The 27,880-nt window shown below is 41.7% G+C and overlaps 1 protein-coding gene across 1 annotated transcript in view; it reads left to right on the top strand.

The window, feature by feature from the left end:
• Positions 1–2,665: 2,665 nt before the first annotated feature.
• The window catches only part of LOC114463459 (ski oncogene), a 40,850-nt gene continuing 15,635 nt past the window's right edge, over positions 2,666–27,880 (top strand). The window contains 1 exon segment of the mRNA XM_074783803.1: positions 2,666–4,050. Within this exon segment, the coding sequence (XP_074639904.1) occupies positions 3,157–4,050 (894 nt within the window). The 5' untranslated portion in view covers positions 2,666–3,156.

Raw genomic sequence — 27,880 nt, forward strand, 5'->3', positions numbered from 1 at the left:
CTTCTACAAATTCCTTGACTTAGTGCAACTGAACCAGTAAAACTTGATGTTTCAAAGGCAATGAGTTGTAACGCCACCTTTTAACTTTTCTTTTGTTTGCTCTCTTTGCAGTCAAAGTAACTTTAGGCTGAATAATACCAGTAGGTAGATTCTATGTTCTCACATGAAGTCATTTCTCCACATATACGATAAATCAGTGGTTTTCAAACTTTTTTTTTCACTCAAGTACCCCCTTTGTCTGACTACAACATTTTACTCAGAAAACTATTTAAAAACAACTGTATAGCATAATGATGGAATGAACGAGTGATAACACACATTTTAAAGAATCTCATTTTGTAAATAAGTGCAAAGAAACAGTATTTAGTGCAGTGGTTTCCAACCTTTTTTGGATCGCGACCCCATTTTGATATCAAGAATTTAAGGGGACCCCAAAGACTTTTTTCCTAGAATTAATTTTTGATTATTTTCTAGCTCATATATGTGTATATATATATATATCTATATATACACCAATTTAGTTGAACTATATTTATATTTCCCAAAGTGAAAGTTTAGAAATACACTTGTTTAAGATTGTGTTCTTTTACTTTAAAAAAATAATAAAAAAGAAGAAGATTTGCAAAATTTCAAAAAGTTTGTTCAATTTTTCAGAAATTTCAGGCGACCCCACATGGGGTCCCGACTCCAAGGTTGAAAAACACTGATTTAGTGGCTCCTGAATAGATTCTATAGTTGTTGTTTTTTTCATCATTTCCTGTCTTCTCACGCCTGGGGTGGGACCAAGACTGACACTTTATTTGTTACTTTTCCACTTTCTGTCAAGTACCCCCTGTAGTGCCATCACGTGCCCCTATTTGAGAAACACTGCGATACATGTTAGCATTGAACTAATGTCTATATCAGAGGTTCCCAACCTTTTTTACCAGACCTTTTTTTCTTAGTTATTGATCATGTTTATTAAAGTGTGTTGGCCAGGATTAGTGACAAGTTGCGCTCGCTCAGATAATTTTATGCTACTTTTTATTTTCACATTTATATTTGAGAAATTACAGTATATAATAAATGTGTTTGATTTTGTCTGTAATGTGTTAATTTGAAAACAAATAATAATTAAAAAAAAATCTTTATTCAGTAATTTTATTTTTATTTTTTTTGCCAATTACTAGAATTTCAGGTGACCTCATTTTAATTCCAGGTGACCCCACATGGGGTCACGACCCCAAGGCTGAAAAATTCTGGTCTATATATATATATACATACATTCATTTAAATGTGTACGTTATCTAAACTTTAAACTTTAAAAGATTCTATGGAATAAAGGCTTTCACAGCAGACGAGTTATTCAAGACTTACAACACTCAGTTTTTCTTACTTTGAAAAACAACACAATTACTACTACTTAAATGACTAAATACTTAGCATGACTGTAATCTATGGGAAAATGTAATTGTTTGGGTTTAAGATGTGTGCCAAATTGTCTGTGTGATTTACAGGATGACGTAACTGTTGGGTGTGTTTTGGGTGTGATTTACGCAGTGTTTGATTTAATTAAACTTAATTAAACTTCACACAAATCAAAAAAAGAAACTGTTTTTCTCAATCAAAGAAAAAAAGTGATTAAACGGAACTTTTTAGGTTTCAAATACTTGAATTCAAGTAAAGTTTTTGTTTTTGCTACTGAAACATTTTGGGTGTGTTTTATGCGGTGTTTGATTTAACTAATAATTATTGTAGTTTGTTTTTTTTCATCGAAAAAAGCCTCTTGGTGAACGATAAACATTAAAAGATTGTCAGCATCACAAATTCCTAATGACAAAAATCCTGAATCCATCAAAAGAAAAAAAAAGTTAACAAAAGTTATTTTTAAATAAAGTTTAAACCTAAATAATATTACTTGGAACCTGCTTTCCATTTAACAGTTAGTGTCACTACTGTGTAGATAAACAATCATGGGTTAAAGCCCCACTAGCATTGCTGAGTTTGCATGTTCTACCTGAGTATTTTTCCCCCAGCACACAGTTAAAAATATAATATATATATATATATATATATATATATATATATATATATATATATATATATATATATATATATATATATATATATATATGCTACACATGAACTATTGATTGATTTATTGTTTTTGTTATAGAAACAATAGTTGGACAAAGATGTACAACAACAAAAATAAATTATACATGTTCAGAAAGAGTAGGTAGGAAAAAGTGAAATTATGGGGCTAGACTTGTGTCTTTAATATTTAATCAAAATAAAGTTGCTTCAATCAAAGAAAAAAGTGATCAAAAGCAACTTTTTGGGTTTCAAATACTTGAATTGAAGGAAGTTTTTGTTTTACTACTATTGAAACATTTATTTTTATTTAACAATAAAGACAACATGTAAAATACACTTTTCCTCCCTCTTACTGTAACTACATTGCTGCTGATTCAAACATTTTGAATTAGGTAAGTTTGAGCTTGACCTTCCAACATCAGCTACATTTTCCACAGCTCCACCCTCCCTCTGTTCCTTCTTCTTTCTCTTTTTTTTTTTCAAGAGGGCTTCTCTCTCTCTCTCTCTCTCTCTCTCTCTCTCTCTCTCTCTCTCTCTCCAGTTTGCAGCTGCCATTTAGCAGGGGGAGGGAGTGCAGGCTGAGGGAAGAGCCGGCCCGGGGAGTCGGTCACATTCCTGGCTGGGATTCAATGACTGAACCAGACACAAACAAACAGAGAGAGAGAGAGAGAGAGAGAGAGAGGGGAAGGGAGAGAGAGAGAGAGGGGAAGGGAGAGAGAGAGAGAGAGAGAGTCCTCCAGACTGAGCGAACGACGCGTATTTCGGGCGCACATTAGCAGAGCGTAAAACCACAGTCGCAGAGAAACGCAGCTTTCGCGGCTGATTTGTGGCTTGGATAAAATCAAAGGTGGGATCCTAGTGGTCGACTTTCAATCGTTTTTGTTTGCGGGGACGCTGTCCTGGGATCTCAACAGTCGTCAGTTTTGTGAATGGGCTCTGGGAAGCCTCTCTGCTGACATGGAAATCCGCGTTATTCTGGAGCGTGTGGCCGGATGCTGAGACCGCCCAACCCCACAAAGTCCCTGCTTTCAGCCTGACTTTTTCCTGAGTGTTGAACTATCTTTTCCAGCCGGACACACAATGGAGGGTACTAGCTTCCAGCCCCATCCCGGACTTCAACAAACTCTGAAGCAGTTTCACTTGAGCTCCATGCGCTCCCTGGGTGGACCGGCGGCGTTCTCTGCTCGCTGGCACCAGGACTCTCTGTTTGCTAAGGACGGGAAATGCGCGGAGATGGTGCTCAGTCTGCCGGCTCAGACCCCCCCGGTGATGTCCGGGCCACTTTTCATCCCGTCCGACCGCTCCACGGAGCGCTGTGAGACGGTCCTGGAGCGGGAGCCCATCTCCTGCTTCGTGGTCGGCGGTGAGAAGCGTCTGTGTCTGCCGCAGATCCTCAACAGCGTCCTCAGAGACTTTTCCCTGCAGCAGATCAACTCTGTGTGCGACGACCTGCACATCTACTGCTCCCGGTGCACAGCGGACCAGCTGGAGATCCTAAAGGTAGTCGGTATCCTACCTTTCTCTGCCCCGTCCTGTGGACTCATCACCCAGACTGATGCTGAGCGCCTGTGCAACGCGCTGATCTACGGAGGAACGTTCCCCCCGCACTGCAACAAGGACCTGGGCTCCCTGGAGCTGGAGAGAACCGAGAGGAGCTTCAAGGTCTACCACGAGTGTTTCGGTCGGTGTAAAGGTCTGTTCGTCCCGGAGCTGTACTCCAGCCCGGCCTCCGCCTGCATCCAGTGCATGGACTGCAGACTCATGTACCCACCGCACAAGTTTGTGGTCCACAGTCACAAGAGACTGGAGAACCGGACTGTCCACTGGGGCTTCGACTCGGCCAACTGGCGAGCTTATGTGCTCCTGGACCCGGACTACACCGGGAAGCAGGAGAAGAGTCACCTGGAGCAGCTGCTCACTGAGCTCAAGGAAAAATTTGACCTGGCGGCCAAACTGTCCAGAAAAGTGTGCACAGTAAGTGAGTTTATGTTCTCTGCGGTGTTTAAACAGCCTCAGGCAGAACATACAGCATCTGCATTCATTAGCATTCATTTGAGATATTCCTGCTGCTGTCATTCATTCATTCATTCATTACTATAGAAATAAATCTATTCTGGAGTCACTAAACACTGTTTTATTCCCCTAACAAAATGTGATTCTTTAAAAATGTGTGTTATTACTTATTCATTCTATCATTGTGCTCCATAGTTGTTTTTCCATAGCATTCTGAGTAAAATGTTGCAGTGAGACAAAGGGGAACTTGGATTCAGGAATAAGAGAAAGGGGGTACTTGATCTAAAAAAGTTTGAGAACCACTGCTTTATATTATCAGCCACATGTACACAACAATTTTAAGTTTTGTTGGTAATGTTGTGGAAAAACTAGGGCTGGACAATATTTTGTTTCAAATAAAGTGTGACTAGAAAGACAATTCACGGTTAGATTTGCCGTTGAAAAATGCCACACAAGCACATTTATTAACAAACAGCTGCACGACATGTTCAACTTTTGGCTTTTTCTCCGATACGGGGACAGCACGTGTGAGTGAGTTCTGAAGTGTGGCTTGTTTAGGGGAAGGTCTGGGTTAGAACGCACTCAGGAATCCATCAAACTGTGCTTTTTCGTGCTGTTCTGAGAAGTAGCGAACGCAGCGACTCCTAAAACAAGTATTTGAAAACAAAACAACACAAGAATCGATACAGGTGATATTGTCATTTTCTATGTCACCAAAATAGAAAACTCTGATTATCTAAAATCTCCATATATCGCCCAGCACTACAAGGAAGCCTCACTCATCTCATACATGAGTGTAAGAGTGAAGCCTCTAACCATCAGCTTGACACCTCCTGAGCATCCATCCCATCACCTAAACCTTGACAGCCCCCCCACCTCCTACCCCCTACCCCCAGGGTAAGCCAAGGGCATCTGCATGATGATAAATGGAGGACCAATGATATGTTTTATGGGTCCAGGAGAGAAGGGGGCAGGGAAGCCCTTTTATATAGTGCCATGAGGTGAGGAAGAGGGGAGAAGAGTTTAATGAGGGTTGGGGGAAATGGAGATTGTGTGTGTGTGTGTGTGTGTGTGTGCGTGTGTGTGTGTGTGTGTGTAAATGTAAATGCTGAGCATAAAGGTGGGATGTGGGAGCTCATGTGCGCGTGGGACAGAGAGATAGAGAGAGAGAGAGAGGTTTGGACAGGACAAAGAGAGACAGGAGAAGAGGTGGCTGCTCCATCATCACAGAGCAGCTGATGTGTGGGACTCTGCTAATGAATGGACATCTAGTGCATCATCGTGGCTCTGCTCCAGGTTGAGCAGAAGCCAGGCTGTGTCTCACAGGGATGCCTCACTGCTCTCAACAGAAAGAACAAGTCAGTAAAACAAAAGAGGCCACGGCTGACTTGCATTTAGTGAACCTCTTTAAGCTGGGATGCTCTAGTAGGAAAAGAAGAAAAAAACCCCTCCCCATATCTAACATTTCTCTATTATTGCACATAGAGACAATATTTAGAAAGCTTTTGCTGACAAACCACACGGTGGATCATGGTAGTAGAGAGGGCAGCGTATGTGTGTATGCATCCGCTGTGGTTCACTGTCAGTTTGTGTCCCAGTTAGCAGACAGGCCTGTTCCACAGAGAGCTGCACACCGGCACTCACCCATACATCAGCCTGACAGGCCAAGCTGCTGAAAGACCCAGCCCGGGCTCACGAGCTGCCTTTTGGCTCAGCTTACCCATGAAATAAAAGGCATAATGTTATCAGTGTGCCTCAGCCTCCCTCTAATGTCAGAGTACTTTATTAATAAGAGACAGCCTGTGGAAGGTTCCCTCCTCTGTCTGTATCATCTGTCTAGACTCCTGCTCTATCCACTGCACAAGGTGCGGATGCAAAGGCGAGACTGAGCTGCTCACTTTTACTGCTAATTGATTATTTTTATGAAAACTTTGCAGTTTCTCATTATATATAGAGATTGAAGATATATTGAGTTTTCTATTTCGGCGATATAGAAAATTACAATATCGCCTATATAGATAAAGATATATATTTTTTATAGCTTATTTTGTTTTAAAACGCTTGTTTCAGGAGTCGCTGCTTTCACTTCTTCTCAGAACAGCAATGAAAAACACAGTTTCATGGATTGCTGAGTGCGTCCTAACCCTGACCTTCCCCTAAACAAGCCACACTGCAGAACTCACTCACATATACTGTCTCTTATAGGAGAAAATGGCGTTAATTTCGTCTTGTTTTTTAAATATATGTTAAGGTTTCATTTATTCACACAAGATTTTTCAGGAAATGTTATCTCCTGACATGCTGACTGTCAACTGCCAGTCTTCCTCAGAGGGGACATGCCATGTAAGGATACATCAACATAAACAATAAATGTGCCTGTGTGGTATTTTGCATCAGCACATTTAACCCTGTATTGTCTTTCTGGTAAGACTGAATTTGAATTAAAAAATATCGAGATTTATATCGTATAGTGCCATTTTGAGAAAAAATATTGAGATTTGAGTTTTGGTCCATATCGCCCAGCACTAGTAGTGAGCATTCAGAGTGAAACTGTGGCAGTTTTAATTTTAAAGCTGGGAAAATCCTTATTCTGCTCTACAACTCAGAAGCCATATCATAATGATAATAATAATAATGGCTGGATCGCGGCAAGGCTTTTGTGTCTGATTTGCACCAAATGCAGCATTTGGTGGTTTAGCCATGCAGATGAGTGCAGATTGCAGAGTGGATGCAGCAGACTCCCTCATTCAGAAGATGCAGGGTGTGTGAGCTGGGCCTTGACATGTGTTGTCAAAGGGCCTTAACCCCTGACCTTCCCCCAAAGACACCGACTGAACCTATCTCCATTCTTTTTAACACCATCCAATCACTCGCCCTTGTGTCCAGTCCACTGGCCAGATGGCTTTCTGATAAAAAATGGAGGACAAACACCCACCAGATAACAAATATCAGCCTCAGCTGCAACTCGATTCCAATTAGAAATCACCACTACCCATTAGTGCTGTTTGTCGGAAGGTCTTTAAACACTAGTTCACTGATAGAAATCACACGAAAACCTGATTTGTTTTAATTTAAGGTGGAATAAATTGCTTGGTTTTGCTGAACAATGCTCTAAAGAGTTAAATGTACCTTTTTTAAGTAGCATGGAAATCCCAGAGAAAGAAGCATTAGAATTTGAACAAACTTTCTTTCTGGCCAAATCAAGTAGTTTGGTTCAGTTAACAGTATTAAAAAATATCTGTAAGAAGTTAGAGCATCACGATCAATCATCTGACTGAATGGAAGGTAAAAAGAGACTCCGGAGACCCGCATAGCCCCTCTTTAATGGAATGGATATTAAAACCAGTCAACTGAGGCCAATTTATGCCATTCCTCCCTCTATTGTTCTTCTCACTGCAAGTAATTAGCCTAAAACCTGGAGCAAAGCAAAGCACTCGCTGGAGGCTAAAGACTTGTTTTGGTTATTGGCTGTTAGTGAGAGTGTACTAAGGAAGTCAGTTCCTTTCCTCCACTATCTGATAAATATGCTTTTATCTGTACCTGTGTGTGTGTGTGTGGGGCGGGGGGTTCTTCATGTATAGCAAGTATACTAGTGTGTGTTTGCATGTAAACAGGCAAGTGTAATGGCAGTATCAGCTGTGCGAGCCAGATTAAAATGAGCTCACTGGCGGCTCATTTCCATTCCCATCTGTCTGCTGACCTCTCGAAAGCCCTGAAAACTGACATAGTTCATCTCTTTGGTCCTGGATGGGTCTGTCTGACCCAGCTAGCTAAGTCTTAACCCACCCAGATTACTCAGACACTCACGTGCAGACATGTAAGGTTTAACATGAATGTAACAACTGTATTTGTTTGTAGCTTGTCTTTCCTGAACTGTCCTTCTTATGGAAGCTGCATTTCCATAAGGGCATTTGAATTTGAGTCCCCCCCCCCCCCTTGTCTTTGACCAGCCCCCACTGTCACTTTGGCCCCGTGGTGACGGCTGGCCACAGCGTTTTCGCCAAAGCACGGGTGGTGTGTCAAGGCAAAGGGGGTGTGAGGAGCTCCCAGGGGTTGTGGCCTCCATTCTGCTGGCGCTGACCCCATGTTTAAAGGGTGTCAGCTGGGGTTCTGTCATGGGTAATGTGTGCTAAAGACCTGCCGCCTCCTTTGTTTGAGTCCCAGGCTTTCAGGGGCTGTGAAGTGCAGCAGTCTCTCTTTGTTATAGGTCCTTGTTTCTTTTCGGGCCGATGTGGATAGGCCTGTAACCTCCACAGTCTTCCAGGCTGGGAAAAGTATGCCTGTGACTGAGTTTCTTCTCTTACTTGTTCTCCTGTGGCCCAAAGACACATTGGAGCCAGTGGTGGTGTCTGCATGTCTGATCACGATGTTTGCAAAGCCGGGGGAATCATTTAACTGAATTTATGAAGGGGCTATCAATAGAAGCAGATTATGTTAATATGAATATGTCAAGATGTTCTCCAACTTAGCCAAATAGGGATGGGTTAAATTGCAGAGGACAAATTTCAATATATATGTGTAACAACATATATACATGACAAATAAAGGCTTAAAGCCCCAATTTAATTAAATTTAATTTAATTTTAAAATTTGACGTGAAAATATAGAGCTTGGTTATTTTTTTGTTTGCTAAAAATATGATCTCATAAATACATTTGGACATTTTCAATTTGAATTTTAAATTAATTTTGTTGGACTGCTGAGGATATATTTCACATGCTGTTTTCAATAATGACCTTAATTACAGAGCTATCTATCATATTTTAGTCTCTCTAGTCTTTGAAAAAGTGGTATATATTAAGTATTTAAAAAGGAGAATATTTTTATGATAATCCTTTAGTATAGTGAACTGTGGATTGTAAAAAAAAATATAGAGAACAAAATACTAAAACTCCAGCTCATCAGCATTGAAGATGACTCATATTAACTGTGTAAAAAGTAATGATGAAACTAAAAATACCCTATTCAGAAAGAAAGAAAATGATCTTGTGTTTTACTGCTTATATGGAAATATGGTGCATCTCAATAGAAGTCAATAGTAAACATAGGTCAAATATACATAAATATGCATGTATATGTAAAAGTACAGCTGATATACAATTGGTTGATTTTCTAAATCTATCATATGGAAATCCCAAAGCAAATTCTATGACTTTTTAACCAAAATATCATAGTCTGATGCATTTTTCTATTTCAGATCATTTCATGTGGGCATTTTCTCTGTTCCTCTCCAAAAACCATGGATGACACAGCACAGAGCTTAAGTGTGAAAGACTTCTTGTATAACTTGGAAGATTGAGGGTGGAGGATGATGATGAGTGTTGATCAGTGATGAAGAGATGAGAGAGGAGATGAGCACTGGCTGTGACTGTAGTGCACAAGCCTGTCGGCCGGTCGGTTTGTTCGTGGTGGAACAGATGCCCGTATCAAGTTAGTGTCATTCCACAATCATCATCAATTCCTCCTCGATCACCTCCTGATTTCCAGCTCTGTGATTAAGAGTCGGGCCCATCTGGTGTAGAGACAGGAAATCCTGGAGTCTGCATCTGCTGCCGGCTCAGCTACTAAGCTGCTGCAACCAGGGGGTTTAAACTCTGATAATCCCACATAACTCCTGGAATGCAGAGACCATAGTGCCCATCAAAAGCGTCATCTTCTCCCCGTGTTATTTTCAGCAACACACATCGACTGCTTCTCCGGCCTGCTCGGAGCTTCTTCAGAATTTATAGCCAGTCCCTGTGGAATTTTTTAATTAGAGCATGAATTAGACATAGTACAGAGAGTACAATTACTTGGAGCAACCAACAGTACGATTGCACTAACCTATTCAAGTGCTTTTCTGATGAGACCTTAAATGCCAAAGGAAGCAGACAGGATTTCAATATTTATCCCCTTAAATGTCCTCTCTTGTGTTCCTTTAATGGCCTGCAGATCTGAGCTGCCGAACTGTTAGACCACATTGGAGACGTGCTAATGGAGCTCTAGCCAGAGCAGAAGTAGGCCCTGCTGGTGCCATATGACAAATCGGCAGGCTGCTCTCGCCCACAATCCACCCACCGACCACCTTCAAAGCTATCAGGAGGATTAGCTCACGCAGCTAAACCAAACAGACTGCTTAGTGTTCAGACAGCATTTGGTCCAAATCTTGTTCGTGCCTCCTGTTTGGATGGCTAGCAGATCCCAAATGGGGGTTGCTTGCTAGCAGTACTGTTGCAACTGGTGCAATGCCAAGTTGCTTCACAGCACTGTGTGGTTGACGCTGCGGAAAAAAAGGGAATGAATGTTTTAGGGATTTACACGCCTCCCTTGCTCTTTGGGATATGCATAATTTATTTTAGGATTAGGATGGTTTAGATTAACTTTGAATTCTCTGAGTTCAGAAGACGGCAAGGCAGAGGAGACGCAGAGGGGCGTGAATATGATTTTTGTCTTCCAAACATGAAAGCTTAATTAATTAATTTTTCTGAAAGAATCGGCACCCAGACAGATGTGTTTTTGTACATTTTTTGTGGATTGGCAGGTCTAAAAAACAAGATTTCAAGGCCTTTTTGTCAGACACTCTTAGAGAGGATTCGTCCTCAGTCAGAGTCTGCTCCGTATGCTTGTGATTGGAGCGTGCCTGTGGTTGCTAAGCAGAGCTACTTTTCCTGTGCTAAATAAGAACTTGGTGCTCTCTGGCTGGTGGGCTCAAAGAAGTGCGCTAGAATACACACACATGTGCACATGTACTCGCGCCAACCTTGGGAGTGCAGAGACCTCAACCCTCATCGTCTTGCGCCTATGACCTCCTCCCTGTGACTCGTCAACACTCTCCTCTTTCTCTTCCACCTCCTCCTTTTCCTCCTCTGCCTCCTCCTCCAACCACACACACACACACACACACACACACACACACACACACACACACACACACACACACACACACACACACACACACACACAGACACTTATCCCACAGTTCATCATCATGTTCAGTGCCTTCTATCCTGAGATGAGACCTCCTTGACTGACACCTCCTCTGCCTCCTTGCCATCACTCACCTCCTCCGTTTGACACCTCCTCAAGCCCGTAGGACACAGACACACGCACACACACGCACACACGCACACACACACACAAACAGAGGATGGCACTAAAGCAGCCTCTCTTACTCCCTCCTCCCTTTCACTAGATCTCCTACTGCACTCCCCCTCACACTGCATTATACTTAGATCTCCACCTCCACTGTAGTGAGCACATGCTGTATCAGTCTGTATTCAGACTGGCCTAGATACAGTGTGCCACTCATGTATCACTGAGGGGTGTAAGGGCTGCTGTCTCGCTGAGAAAAGATGTAAACTCTACGTCCATCCTCAGTCTGCTCCTTTTGTATAGTAGATAAATGGATTGATAAAAAAGATGATTTCATTCAATAGAGATAGAGAAGCAATACCTTGCATGCGTAAATTAGTAGTGCTACTTTGTCATGATGACCTTATAACTCTCCTCCTGGTTCGTTTCAAGAGCCTGTTAAATGAACAAATGAGGGATTCATATTTTTGGCTCTCTGCAGCTGTGCTCAGTGCATTTACCATGGCTGCTCTCAGAGCATTGTGTCTCCTGTACAATGAACTTTGTACTGGCCCAACTGCTTCCATTTCTCTACCCATCAGTTTGTGCAACAGACTAAGCTTTTCAGGTTAAGGAGCAGCAGAACAATTAGATTGTGCCGCAAAGCTGCGAGTCTCTGTGTGCTCTTCAGACCAGCTTTACATGCTTTCTTGCAGAGACAGAGCAATGCAGCATTGTCAGCAGGCACCCGTATCAAATTAATTCAGCACAGCTGTCTTAGCAAACTCCATTTCAGTAAGAAAGGAAACGTTATTTATTCAGCATTTCGGTCTCCACAGAATAAGTCATGACCAATTTTTGGCACAGCGTCGTCTGCCCAGGTGGACCATTTGCTTCTTTGTAGTTGTATTTAAGAGCTCTCTTAAAAAGCACATCATAGATCTTTGAAAAACGGGTTCTCTAGAGAAGCTGACCACCTGCCCCACTCGCCTCGCCTCTTTTGTTTGCATCTGTACAGTGGGGTGTACATTCAAATAGACAGGCGTAAAGATACGTCGGACCCCTCCCTACACTTCCTGCATCATTTTGCAGGTGTTTTCATAGTAGCGAGATGGTGTGACCGGTGGGTACCACACTAGCATACCTTCATTTATGCTTGTGGCGTTGACAAGTGTCTGGCCTTATTTCCAGCTCGTCGACGAGCTCAGACACAGACAGCCATGGCTGGAAATAGAGCAGGCCCACCCTTTATCCTATAATGAGGGGACTATTATAAGCCTTGTGTCTTAAGACGTGTATGGCCTGTGACAAGATTTGTGGTAGAGCACACCACCTTAAAAAACTAGCAAGCTGCTTTTAAGATTATCAGAAAAACTCAGTAATGAGCTCTCCATTTGGCAGCGACAGCTTTAATCTGGTGCTCAGGAGGTTGTGTTGTGGTGCGTGGTTGTGTGACCTATCATGATCTGATGCCTCCCAACATAAGCTAGAAGTTAAAAGGCATTATAGTCATTACAATAAAAGGATGGCCATGACAGGAAAAGGCAGATAATTAATTTGTGACCTCCAATCATTAGACTGTGATGAATCAAATGCAGGGTTTATGGTCTACTTGTGACGTCTACCCTGTAGGCAAAGCATGAATTATACCAGGGGTAATAATATGGCATTGTTTGGTTACAGACACCCAACTCTGCACGTCCATATTTAAATCGCCCCTCTCAGCTGCAGAAATGCACTAGCTGCTGGTGTAATGAGACTCTCCAAAGAGATTAGCTACCCTATCATTAACACAACTCCCTAATTTATTTGTCTTTGTTGTGCTGTTGGTGACACTAAATAGGATTGAGCGTCTTGGCTGGACACTGTAGCAGGAAGTGGCTTTTGGTTTGCTAGCAGGTGCAATGAAATGACAGTTGAGTTTTAAGGGATGTAGGCGGGTATGCATACATGCGTGACCACGTGCATGTCTATGTATGTGTTTAGTTCTGGCCAGGAGGGCATGTGCTCCCCGAGTGCCGCTGAGATACACCAGGAACCTCAGGAGCTTGACTTGAACCCTCAATCACAGGGCTCCTCCGGGGTTTGCAGTAAATTCTTCAGGCGAATGGTTTTCACTCCCCGTCCTCCTCCTCCTCCTTCTTCTTTTTCTCTCTCTTTTTCTGCTCACATCTGGTGAACAGCAACAGCACCCCTGTCATCTTTTACTGCGTTGAGGTCATTTCCACCCTATCGGTAAAGTGGAAACACATGATGTGCTGGGTTCGGCCTTAATGGGGTGGGGCTGGCATGGACCAGCTCTGACACAGCTTTACAGCCTCTGACTGCCAGAACAGCCTCTCAGTGGAATGCCTCCAACATCCAAATTAAAGGCATTTGGGGTAAACAGAATGTCAGAATACTTATATTTACCCTTTAAAATAACAAATAAAAAGAAATCCCAACTATAATTAGACAATTTCTTTGAACATGTTAGATGTATGCATGTTTTCCAAAAGCCTTATGTTCTGTGCTATGAATTGAACCATCTCAAGCTGAACACGTAGCCCATCCCATTTCAATACTGGGTGGAAAAAATAGTTTTATTTTTGCTGCAAATGCCTTCCTTTACACTCCTTTTCCTCCTTTTAATCACATTATTGATTCTGACTGGTGAAGACTCGGGTATGGACTTTAGCACATGCTCTGGATAAGAAGTGTGCCCTTAAATTTAATTGGGATTCTCCTTTAGCAGCAATGTGGATTTTCACAAGTCTGCGAGTCCTGCTGCACTGAATATTTTTTACTGCATAGTTTGCTGCATTGTGAAAACTCAGCTATCTCTTGTGAAAGGATTTCGTCACTTTTTGACAGTGGGTCTTCAATATCGGTCCTCTTGCCACCACTCTCCGAAGACTCAAAGTTTGGAGCCAACCAACTGGTTTTACTTTGTGCTCTAATGCAATATAACCAAAGTTCTAGCTACAATTATCAGCAGTTAAAATCCCTTAGCCACACTGATATGATTTGTTGGTAAAGTATCTTTTGGGAATTAACATTTAGACTATTGCAGCCTCTCGAAAAAGACTTTCAGCGTGTCTTCAAGTGAATTCCAGTCACACTGTGGTTTCCATTTTGCGCTACACAGAGCTGCAGTGTAAAAAGGGGGTTGGCTGCAGTCAGTCACTGATGTCAGTGGGCAGAGTGGCTGTTTTACAGCAGCTGCATGGTTCTTTTCCTTCAGCCATCCAACAGGACAGTGCCATCATCATACACTGCAGCAGCACTCGTTATTGAGGGCACAAACTCCTGTGCTGCATGCATGTCCTCATTACCTCTGCTGCAGCTTAGCTCTTTGCCTTTGTTCTCTCTCTTGGCTGGAAACTAGAGAATATGGAGAGAAGTGCTGAGACTGCAGATAGCTTGGCTGCCCACAACTTTTGCCGCACAGGAGAAAATGTAGCACAGACAACCAGTAACCCCCCCCCCCTCTCTTTCAAAGTCCTCTAGTTGACATATTTCCAGAGAGAACTCTAGTTTGATTCATCCTCTTCCTCGTGTGTATTTTTTTTTTTTTTTTTTAGTATTTTAACTCTAAAAGTGTATTTGGCCACTGACCAAATGCCCGCTTGGTCATTCTGTTGTGTGAAAGGTCCCATAGACTTGTTTCTCAGAGGCGTTAAACAGCAGCCACGAGAGTGGCCGAAGTGACAGTAAACTTTTATCACACTAATAACCCCCAGACACAGCTACCCTAATGGCTTAGACAGCCATGCCAGAGGTTGCCTGGAGGTCAGGTTGAATTGCAGGACATAAATGGAAGATTCCAACTGGTAGAACAAATAAAGGGAGAGAAAAAAAGAAGGGGCATCTGAGGTGAGTAGAGGGGCAAGAAAGTTGTTATTGGAAGAGCACATAATCACTTTAATTGATTTGCAGTAAAAGGAAGCTATTGATTGGCCTTCTCTTTTATAACGAGACGATCAGTGGCCTTTTAACCCTCTTTCCCACCCAACTCTTCTTTTTTTGCTCTCAAACACTGAATACAGTGCTAGTCACAGAACACAACTCCTACACAAGAGACTGAAAGGATCTGTACAACACTCAGCGAGGGGAAAAAAAAAATCACTCGGAGAAGTTGCTGTTTGACAGCGAGAGGGGGGTCGACTGGTTAATAGAGTACAAATCCAAACTTTTCCTCAGATTTCTGTCTCTCTTGTTGAGGTAGATGGATTTGAGAGTGGTTTTTTTTTTTTGGTGAAGTCAGTGCTGGAACAGAATGCTGTGAACCGCAGCCCAGACTGTAGTTCTGTGGTTCAGCTTCGACTTGAATGCAGACGGCTCTGTTTGTTTTGCTTCTCCGTTTCTCAGGGAGAATTTTAGACCCTGCCAAAGTCCTGCGCTCACACCCAAGGCACGCAAATAAAATCCTTTCACACTGACAAAAAAGAAATGTACCTGGGTGTAGTCGCTACATCTGGACTTCACTACCACACTCCGGATTGAGTGCACACATCCATATGCATTCTACTCTCATCTTGTAAAATGCCTCTTTGCGAGATGAAATGGCATTTGATTGTTTCAGTGGCAGGATGTTTGTGTGTTTTATTCCAAGGCTTTTCATAAGTAGTAGTTTTTATGTTGCTGAGGTCAACTGGTTTTACTAGACTAGAGAGGCAAGTCCAGAGGCAAGGAGGCCTCCCCACCATCTGGCAGCCATAAAAAGGGGGAGCCGGAGGTTTATAGTGGGGCTTTATGGGATGGTAGGGTGAGACACTGAGGAGAGGAAAGACAGAGTAGATGGTGGACTCTAAGCTTCCTCTGTTGTCTGAATGACAGGTCAGAAGTTCATTACCTTTTCCTTTTTTCCCCCATCTTACATCTCTGTGCTTTGTAAAGTAAGCGAGTTGACCGTTGGCTCAGAGTTCGAGGGCAAAGTAGCGGATGTCACTGTTAAGTTGTTGTTATTGTCATCCACTGCAAATAAAGATGTATTCAAGGCGAGAGAGCCAGTCAGAGGACAGGCTTTAAAGGACCTTCGTCCAGCAACCATATTTGCTCTTGTGATGCTGGGCAGAAGATCTGACCTGAGTCCTACAGATGGCTGTGCAGACACTAGTGATTCAGTTGCATGGTGTTGTTTGGGTATGCATCACCCTGCATGGCTGAGTGCAACAGGCCATAAGTTGTTATTCTCGCTCCTTTTGTCCAGGAAAAAAAAGAAAAAGAAGTAATGTCAAGTGTTGGCTTGAGTTTGCTGCACATCTGACTCGATGTGGGAGTAACAATGTCATGAAACTGCTTGTATACTGCAGTTTGAGGCCAGTTTTGTTCTCATGGAGGTTTCAGTGATGAAGACACTCCTGAGAGTCTTGGCTTTAATTTCTTTCCCAGTTTTTTAGTTGGAGCTGTCCGGCCCATTTGAGTCTGAAGTTTTGGCTGCATAGGTTTTCCCAGAAAGAGGGTTATTGTTGCAGAGGATTGCACCGCTGTGCTGACTCTGGCACTGATACCTCCCATAGAGATTTCATTTGTTTGTATGCAGCAGCTGAGATATGTTAACCCTTCAGCCCCTTAAAGATCTTTAGCTCTTGGAAGGATGGTGGCACTTTGTTATTGAATTGACCTTGTGAAAGCCATCCATGTTGGTCATGTATGTATATTTTCTCTGTAACCTGAACCCCATCATAGAAATCAGGAGTGAAACACAGTCTTTATTATATAAATGAGTCATATTGACCTCCTTCTCTCGCCAGAGTGGGCTTGAGTTTTCCGACCCTCTGCCGCTGCACAATCTGTATATGTAGAAAAGAAAAAGTGCTGACAGCCAAAGAATGAGAGCGTGTTTGGCAGGCACGCCCTTGTAGGTTTCTGTGTCACTCAACTCCATTAAATTTTTAATCGTTTCCTCACCATGGTATAGCGCTCTACATGGGTTGGCTCGCCTGCACGCTGCTTATGCTCCACTCGTTAAACAAGAGGTAAAGAAGACGTATGCAGGGGATTTTCACTCATAAAGTAAAATCATGGCTTGCTGTGTGAAGCAATGTTTTTATGAAACAGTGAGCGTATGAGAAATAGTTCACCTTTACTATAATTAATTTAGTTTAGCCCAGTGGAACTGAACATTGGGCTAAATGGTTTGTCTTTTAGTCATACAACAAAAAAACACACACAACTCTATTGAATACAAACACAGTTTTAACTTGAATTGGGTTTTTCCCCCCAACATCTGAAACATGTCATCTAATTATACAGGCCACAGAGCTAAAATCAACTGTACTTTTTTCATGGTTTCATGAAAAACAATGAAACCATGGTTGTCAGTGCCCAATCCTTTCATGTGCCTGATCCTTTCAGATCCTTTCAACGCTTGTGAGTTGACTACGTCACTTCCTTCTAGGGATGTAACGATTCACTCAACTCCCGATATGATTCGATTCACAATACTGGGTTCACGATACGATTCTCTCACGATTTATTTTACAAAATGGGACTCTAGACATATGACTGAAAAATATTCCTTTATTTTTTTGGCAAAAAAACTAGAAAATACTGTATTATTTTTATTCTATTTTTCATTGTCAAAAGAATCCCTTGATAAACTTTTCAAAACAATGCAATTTAACTAAAAATAAATCTTGAATGAAATAAATAAAGGAATAATACAAATGAAGAAGAAGCCTATTAATTTAAATTCTGGTTCTATAGTAAACAATGCAAAACTGCATAATAGTTATTTTTCTTTTTAAAAGTGCAACTGAAAATGTATTTTGTGCCTTAACAATTGGACTTTAAAAAAAAAAAACGTCATTGCACTGATTTACGTCAGATACTTGTTTGGACCAGCAGAGGGCGGTGGTAACCCAGTGGTCGGTTGGCATGCAGAAATTCTTGCAGTGAAGAAGAGATGCTATGCTAGCAGACAGAGCTAATAGAAAAACGTGACTTTTACAGATATTCACGTAATATTACAGATATTCTTTCGGTGCTAAAGGGGTAAGGAATCATTTATTAACATGTTTAAGTGTAGAAGGCGGCCAGAAGGAAAGTAGTAGCAGATTCTGCCCGCCGGTACACTGCTGGACAAGAGAAGGGATAAATATATAGCCCTCTGCTGTTTAAAAAAAATACTGCGTTTCAATTTTCAAAGTATCGATGTCAATCGTGATACCTATGAATCAATTTTTAACTGGCTTACGATTAATCATTACATCCCTACTTCCTTCACTCGCAGTCTTTGCCACGAACTCCTGGGACGTGATATTTCAATGTAAACCGACAATACGATGTTTATTAAAGATTTTAATAGTACGCATGAATATATGAGACTGTTTTTGTGATGTTTTTAATTTAAATTTTTTTAAAAAAGACAAAAACGAAAAAACACTGCAAGACAATATATACAAAAACAGATCAAAACACAATACATAACATTGACAATAAAATTAAAAAAACTAAATAAATAAGAATTCAATAAAAACATAATTTTTCAGTAATTTGGGAAATCTTGGCAGAACATTTTCAAACTTTTAAATAGGACACGAACTGCCGTAAAATAAGATGACCGGATGTAGACGCATTTTGCGCATCTGTTGAAAGGATCTGAAAGGATCAGGCTTGTGACAATGGTTATCGTTATGTTTTTTTATATTTTGATTGGTTTTTGTTTGGTTTTAAGTTGGAGCACAGGACTTAAATTCTTAGATTTCTTACAGTTTCAATAGTTCAGGCTTTACGGAGAGAGGGTTGTAATAACTCCATCCATCCATTCATCTCCCTTTCATTCCATCTTCCCTTGTTTAAAGCTGTGGGAGCTTGTCCCAGCTTACTCATGGCACACCCTAGACATCAGTCACCAGTCAATCACATGCCAAGCTACGATTTAATTCATCGACTGATTAATATTACTACTAGCTGTTTGTTATGGCGGTTTCTTAGCAGTCTCAGGCAGAGATCCCGGTGTAATTAACCATCGTGGTGATTCAAAGGGAAACGCCCTCTACTGTAGCGCTGTCTTGGTAAAGTATTCATTTGACTTTTTGGACCACCTCCAAAAATTATCATCACAATGAGCATTAAATACACTTGTACTGCCAAGAACCTTAATTGCTCTTGACAAACTTTAAAGGGAGCATCAAAGATAGCCGCAGTGAAAGAATCCAGCCACAGATTCACTAAGAGCCTCTCGGCATACCTTTCCCCTTTTAGTCGCTCACCTTTTGTGTCACTATAATGTGTTTGAGCTTTGAGAAAAGGGCTGCGATGAAGCGCTGGCCCCTCGATTGAGAGGCTGAAAATGAGGGGCTCTGCTTTCTGTTTAGTGGTTTGGTCCACTGCAGTGATTCAGAGGATAAAAATGTGGCCTCTGTCTCTTTAAGAGCGCTGGCCTGTCTGCAGAATACATCAGTCCTGTGGAGCAGAGACAGGCCGGCAAGAGGAGGGAGGGGAGGAGGAGGGAGCGGGGGTTAAAAGGGAGGAGCATGAGGCTGTGCGGAGGGAGGAATGAGAACTAGAGGGAACAGCCGCAGTCTGGGCTTCCAGCCTCCTGGCTAGACTGCTGAAAGTTATTATTGAGTTCCTGTGTAGGGCCTCCCCTCCCTGTGGCATACTCCTCTCTGTTCACTACAAGGTAGATGTGGAGTATGGGAGAGGCTTGGAAAAAAGTTGGCAGCCTTATTCTTGCCCCTTTGCAATGACCTTATATGCTAGAAATAAAGGCCAATGTAGTTTTATTCTATGTTTTTGTGAAGCTGAAAATGCTCAAAGCCTAAACCCGTCACAGCTGCCCCACAGCAGCTGAAACTACAGCTCGTGTTAGAGTTAGAGTTTAGCAGACGTCCTGTTTTCTCAGGAACGGCTCTAACCAGTCAAGACAAGAAGGTTGAGGGTTCGCCAATGAGAAGGCAGTGAACTAAATCCCTGCCTGGCGTGTTACATGAGTATGATTCAAGGACAGGCATTAGGAGCATGAGGACGCCTTTAACCTCTCCTTAGTCACTGCATGTCTTAATGGCAAAAAGGTTTTAAGACATGCTCATTTATAATTGATAAAGCAGTGGCCTGGTTTGGACTAAAAGTTACGTTTTGTTTTACACAAGAGATTTACTGTTTTGGTGAAGGCCATGGAGATTACATGGTTACAGATGCATCATTTGCTCCACTTAGACCTTCGCCTGCTTGCAGCTCTAATCCCCGGCCAGCCTTCTCCGCCAGGGCCCCAGTGCGCCTGCGTCCTCCAAGCTCAGCCCACGAAGAGACACACAGACGTTTACGTAATGCCTTGTCCGGTGTATTAGTTCCAAACCTGCTGCAGCTTGAAGCAGGACTCCCGCAGGTTAACAGAGCCCAGCTGCCTGCCTTGTCTTACTGTACTAAAGTTGATGTGGCTTGGGTCCACGAGAGGCTTGAACCCGTGCAGCACCTGAGGCTCGCCAGGAGCCTGGAAGCCTGCGCATATTTTCTGCAGCATGTCACATATGTGCCCTGATTAATCCCAGCATGTGCTTTCGTTCATCGTTTATTCAGCGATCGTTGGGTCTGCCTTTTAAAGCTGTCTCGGGGCAGGATCTCTGCAGAAAAGCAGAGCTAAGGGGGGAAAACCCTGGCGCTGAAATTGGTATTTTGTGGAGTTCTGTTTGTTGAGTCAGAGCTCAGTTGGGCTCTACTGTTATGTGGTTACCATGGAGAAAAACAGGCTCTTGTGCAATAAAATCATCCAGGAAAAGACATTTCCAAGAATTTTTCAGAGCGAAGAAACAGACGGCAAATTGCTGATTTCATGAGGTGCTGCGGTCCACCACCCACCCCTCTTTAGACCTCCATTTTAGAGTGCTCGTACTCATTTTATGGATGCTGTGAAGCCCGGGCCCTCTCACCTAATTAGTTCTGTAAGCAGATATGTTTTTCTATGAATGGAGGAGGGAAACAAAACCAGTGTTTAAGAGGGAGGAATGCACCATCTGAGGAACGGATGTTGTGGGTGTTTTATCTGCCGTTTCCCTTACAGACAATTCCTTGAACAAGTGGAAACAAGTGAAACACTATTTGATCTTTGTCAAATATTACTGTACACACACACGACACACGCACACAACACACACGCGCACACACACGCACACGAAGATACACATTATGGCACTGCATAGGCACTGTAAATGTGAGCCAGATTGTTACTCTGTCAGTGAGGTCAGAGTGTTTTTCAGAAGAAGTGTAAAAAGGGTTTACACCTAATTGGTGCCCCATTTACTCTGCCCGGTACTAGCTTTCTCTCGCTCGCTTTTTTTTTAATACTTTTTCCTGGAAGCTGTAATTCTCTTTGGTTCCGTCAGGGCTGCCTAATGCTCCTAATTACGATTTCTTTTATTCGCACCTTTTTTCCTACTGGCTGAATAGGAATAATCAGCACATGTCAAACCATGCACTGCTCTGAATGTGCTTTCTTCTAGTAGTTTCTTGGCTTGGAGGATATATTTAAAGTTAGTACAAAGTTACAGTCTTCTGCAACATCTTTGTTACTTCATTGGTTGATTGAGGGTTTTTATTTATTTAACCTGGTGCTCGGAGCAGAGCAGCATCTATACATTTCAGTGGGATTTATTACCTGAGTTGAGCCAATTAGGTCCTGGGCAGTTTTTCAGGATGTGCACTAGGTTGGTGAAATGACATCACATGGGACCCTGAGTGAGCAGTGACCCTAACTTCACCTTCTCCTCTCACAGTTTTTATGACCTCCCCCCCCCCAGCGCACACTCCCCCCTCCCATCCGCTCACACCTCTTAACCTCTGGTATTCATCCCATTTTCATCTTTTCAAATAAACCTGCCACCTGCCCTGCTCTACGCTGGTGGCTAGGGTTGGGGGGGGGAGGTGCATGGGGGTGGGGGGTTGTGGGGGGGTCGTGTGGTCATGTGGCTCAGGTTACCGTGAAGCGGTGGCACTAACCGCAGCTCAGCTGATCACTGACCTGGAGCAGCATGTTAAAAAAGACTCGACCCTTCTACGACTCACTGGTGTTGTTTGTTTACTGACAGTTTTAACCCTGTGTGTCACCATTAAATTGTATTTCTCAGCATATTCAGTGACGCAAATGCTTAGAACTTATTTATGTTTGAAGACGACACCTGTGAGTGGGAAAGGTTTCAGGTCGGATTTGCGAATTAAATTAAAAAACTAAAACTTTTGGCTTGTAGCTCGGGCTGGGCAATTTGGACCAAAACTCATATCTCAATATTTTTTTCTGAAAATAGTGATATACAATATAAATTTCAATATTTGTTACTTACCAGGAAAACAATTTGAGGTTAAATTTGCTCATGAAAAAGGCCACAGGCCCATTTATTAACAAACAGCTGCATGATATGTGCCACTGTAGTTTTTTTCCCCTATAAGGGACAGCACGTGTGAGTGGGTTCTGTCGTGTGGCTTGTTTAGGGGAAGGTCTGGGTTGGGACACACTCAGCTATCCATCTAACTGTGGTTTTCATGCTGTTTTTAAAGGTAGCAAAAGCAGCAACTCATAAAACAAGTATTTTAATACAAAAGAAGATGTGGATTAAAAATATATCGATATAGGCGATAGAAAACTTGATATAGTGAATCCCAGCCCTATTTGTAGTAGATACATAGACTTAATGAGGTCTAGCACTGTAACTGAACTAAATACGTTTAATGATAATAAGTATATCTGCTTTTTTTCACTATGGAAGGAAAAAATATTTTTTAAATAAAAGTCATATTTTAATATTAGATGCATTTTGTGCTATATATATGTGCCAGACAGCACATTATGTACCAGTCCTTTAAATGTGATGAATTATGATGTTTTATGCAGTCAGGAGTCACCAGGGCAAAGCTCCTCTGCTTTATCCCTGCAGTGGTTAAGTCAGAGGTCTCTCTGTCTAGCTTTCATGTCAATCCAATTGGATGTCTTGCTCTGTTAACTAGCAGACCTGCACTCCCTCCCCCCTGTGGGTTCCCCTTCCTCTTAAGACCTGACCTCTCTGCAGTCTCTGCCCTGTGTGGGAGGAGGTGCTGGGGAGTGTTCCGGTACCAGGTACCACCGATGATATAATGGTCTGTGTATTCGGAGCTGTTACTGTTGGGTTGCAGGGAGGTTATCCAGTGACATTTAATCGTCTCTCGGCTTCTTTGCCTCAGCATTAGTATTAATCTGAGGGATTAAAACTCAGCCAGTCAGACACTGGACTTGCTGTGTTGCTGTCTTGTGGGATGGCGTTAACTGGAGAAACCAGCAGTCATGATGTGGTACATACTTACAGACACTTTATTTAGGGGAGACTTTTAGCAGTATCAATTTTGACAGTATCTTTTCATTTAGTTTTAGTCATAAAAAGTGTTTTGATTCAAATGTAACATAGTTAAGTCAAAATGTGGTCATTAGGACTTATTACGGTTATAGTGTTGGATAACTATAGTGGTGTCTAAATTATATTAACATTTTAGTCGACTAAATATGTTACAGATGTAGTTTTGAAAGATTCAGTTACCATTTATCAACCGGATATTGGATGGTATTAATATTTGTGAATACACAGACAGATTTGACGTAATGAGTTCTGATTGGATTTAGTCCCATGTGACAAAATTATAGTTTTGTTTTTATTAGTTGACAAAAAATATCAATATATTTTGGTATATATTTATATGTATTATTATTATTATTATTATTATTATTATTATTATTATTATTTTATCACAGTTTAGTTATTGTCACTTGCAAAACATTTATTTGAAAAAAACTATAAGGAAACAGTTTTTGTCAACAAAATTAGCTCTGATTTTTAGCTTTTAGCTTCTTGTTTTGTTTACTTTTAAGCATCTAACGCAGGACAGAAGCTGGGGGTATTTAAATGTATCGACAGATTCAATGCAATGGGATATTTGACCAATTTCTGTGCTGAGCGACGATGTTAATTAGGGGTGTGTATTGCCTGGCATCTGGCGATACGATTTGTATCCCGATACATAGGTCACGATACAATATATCCCGATATAAAGTATGAGGCGATTATTGTGATTTTTTTTTTTTAATACATGTCTTAAGAAACAACTAATCTGTAAATTTTTTTCAACACCCCTAATGTTAATAAATAATATAAATATACTGGTAAATACTACTATTATAGCGATAAAGCTGATTTACAGTTCCACGGAAGAGTCTGTAATGTACGTGACATTATGGACGTAAGCATGCTCTATGTATATCAATCACAGCTATATTTATTCTGCAGTAGTTTCAAAATCTCTTCCTCGTTGGTTTGTGTTTCTTGAGCCTGACTATTTTTTATCAGAGCTGCACTGTTTACTTTTGAGTTGTAAATGCTCGCATTGCTCATCGTGTGCAAACTTTTATTTCTGAGTCATGCAACAAACAAAGCATTGTAGCTTTTCGTCATTAGTTAAATTATGGTAAACGGTGAAGTCAAGGTTGTTGTGGCGAGGCTCAGACTCACAGATGTACCAGCAGCAGTGAATCAGATGAGGGTCAGTGTATTGCCAAGGGATTAAGCTTGCATGGCAAAAATGGCGTTGGCACTGCTGCACGGTAGAGATCAAGTTCTGTGAAGGCACGCACACATGTATCCAGTCACAGATATGCTGTGAAATATTCTGCTGCATGATATTACAGCATTACAGAAGGTGGTGATTGATTTGTTCATGAAGGGTAGTCGCCATAAAAACATGTACAAGGTTGTAAAAATGAGTCATTTTAAGGCAAAAAAAACCTGTGCACGTGTCTGTCCTAGACTCTCTCACAGCTTTCTTTTAATTTAGTTAAAGTACAGATTGAATTACCGTTGTGTGTTTCCTAGGGCAAGTGCAAGAGCACATGTGTCAAACTTAAGGCCGGGGGACCAAATCTGGAACTTTAAAGCTTCCAATGTGGCCCGCAGGAAAAAGTGAAAATGACAGAAAATATGAATCATTGTGTAGATTACCAAATAATTCCGTTATCTCAGCACCTCTAAATACACAAAATCAAGGAAAATCCACAGTAATTGCACAGTTTTCACATACTTATATCAAATTATGGCAGTTGTTTTCTCAAATGAATCTCTAGTTAGAGAAAGAACGCTAAAAAAAATTATGAATCCTGTTACATTTCTCAAATTATACCTCAAAATTTTCCCGAACTACATAAAAATTGCTCACAAAATGAAGGAAATATAAAGGGGACATATTGTACCAATTTTTCACCTTTTAAAACAGTTCCCTGTGGTCTAAATAATATATCTGTGCTGGGGTTTGGTCAAAACATAACATGAATCAAGCAACAGAAGATGTTTATTACCCTGTATAATCCAGCTGTTTGAGAGTGCTTCGTTTTGGATGCAAAATCAGCCCTCTCTCTCCCCTGTCACCAGCAGAGTTTAGCTTGTGATGTCACAAACTCAGGAAATTTGAAATGAAGCACTTTTCTCTGTGTTGTTATGCTGCGTTCACACCGGATGCGTCACGAAATGTCCGTACATCCAGATCACATAAAAAGTCAATGGACAGATGTGTCCCAGATGCGAAATCTTTCCTGTGCGGTGGTACGGTCTGATCCGCATGTCAAGTGCGTTGGCCGTGCGAGCTCGCTCCTGATTTCACACATATATGCACATTCGCAGGAGTTGAAAATATTGAACTCCTGCGACTGTTTCGCATGACAAAAGCCAACCAGAGTCTTTGTTGACGATGATGTCAGTCCGTCAACACAGACACCGGTCTGTTCACCCATTCAACCATGGAGTAGAAGCTGTGTGAGACCACCTGGATCTGTATGACATATAACCTGAACCGGACTAAGAAGGATTTGGCGAGGAGGTGGTAGTAGCAGGTAAAAGTTCTCTCTGTAGTTTTCATTGTTAAAAGTCGGCACTGAGATAGGATAGCATCACACCGGCTTTTTTCACTGGTGGTTTACGTTTATGAGAAGAGAAAAAGGAGAGCGCTCCTCACTTCAGCAGGCAGTGAAACTCACCGAGTTGGGATATGTCGCTGGTGGGCGGGGCTTCGCTTCAGACGTGCGTATGAAGCGAATAGGGGACATTTTTGATCTTGAAGACCCTGCGGTACGTTTTCGTGCGGCAGATGCGTTCGGTTGCCGCAGAAAGACGCATTCGGGTGAACGCAGCATAAGTCTTACACAGACCACAAACAAAGGAGTGGATGGTTTTATTTCCACATTTTGTGTGCCGGTGGACACTCAAGTTACCATCATATGTGTGCAAAAGTGGATTTTTCATAATATTGTCCCCTTTAAGTTATTTATTGGATATGTCAGTTCCTTACATACCGTACACATCTTTCATACATGTAAGTGCAAGCACATTAATGGTGGAAACTGAGTTTGACGCTTCTGATCTAGAGTCTTCCTATAATCAATTAAGCTAGATTGTTTCTACAGGACTAATAATCTTAAAGATCCAAATGAGGGAGGGAAGCAATAGAAGCCTAACAAACGTAAAAGAAATACATACTGACCAAAGTCGTTTTTTGAACGTCCTAAAAAGTTGTGCAAAAATAGATTTTTCAAGCAGAGTGGATTTCAACCACTGTCTTTGATTGTGTTTGTCGTTTTTTTTTTCCTCGTTTACCCGGCCCAGCCCCCCCGGCCAACACTGCAGCTGCTGCTACAGATAAGTGTGCTAAATGTTAATGGAAGCATAAAGGCAACGTGTGTGTCTGTGCAAGACGGAGTTAGCAATTGCACTGCTCTCACCGGCGGTTTTTTGGAGATACAAACCGTGCAGCCTCCTCCCTCATTCTTTCAGTGCCATAGTGTTGGTTGGGCCATCGCTCAGACTGCTATCTGCTGAATTTGGCACTCAGTGCATCAATAAATATGCCTGTTACAGACCATGATTCATTCCTGGGATAACTTTGATTCACGACCATACCAAACAGCTCACACTAATAAAATATTAATCTGCGTGATATCTGTTTCGTGTCTTTGAGGGTCAGGTTTCCACATCTGTTAAAAGAACTTTTGGGGTTGTTGGTTTTTTTTTTTTTTTTTTTTTTAACTCTGAGTTCATGCTCAGGAGGGAGGGAAGAGATTTGGAGTGGACTGTCAAACATACTGTAGGAAAGACAGGCAGGCATGTCTCTGGTTAAGATGACTGCATGTTTAGACCTGAAAAGGAATTCATTACTCGGCGTGCTGTAATCTTCCTTTTTGTTTGGATCTCACCAGCAAGGTTACTCTCTTTGTGCTTGCAGGGAGTTGCTGCATCAGGAACAGGTTTTTTTTGTGACAAGGATTTGACCTTGTCAAACAGAAAGATTTTCGAGGAGTTTAGCGTTTGTCTTAGTATTTGAATCCACGTCTTGCACTGGTGTTCTTGCATGAACTAACCGTCCACCAATGCACGTACAGGAAGTCTCCATTCAGAACCTTCTACCAGGACTTAACGTACTGATAGAAAATTGTGAATTTGCACGGCTGAAGTTGCATGTTCTCAGATGTGGATATTCCACAGTCTAACAAACATACAATTTACAAATTTGGTTCAATGAATTCTTAATAACACGCTAGCAAAGCAATGCTAATTTTCTATTTACGTGTTCATGATGCTATAAGGGTTTATAAAATCTGTGCAATAGCTGGCAGCTACTGTTTATTCTCTTAACTAAAGGTTTTCGTCATAGTTTTCGTTGACAATTTTTTTTTAAGTGACAATGACTAAAAAACTGACCAAAATATAACAATAATTTCTTCAACTAATAAAAAACTCAACTATAATTTTGTCAC

This window comes from Gouania willdenowi, chromosome 5 (assembly GCF_900634775.1).
Source record: "Gouania willdenowi chromosome 5, fGouWil2.1, whole genome shotgun sequence".
Lineage (NCBI taxonomy): Eukaryota > Metazoa > Chordata > Actinopteri > Blenniiformes > Gobiesocidae > Gouania > Gouania willdenowi.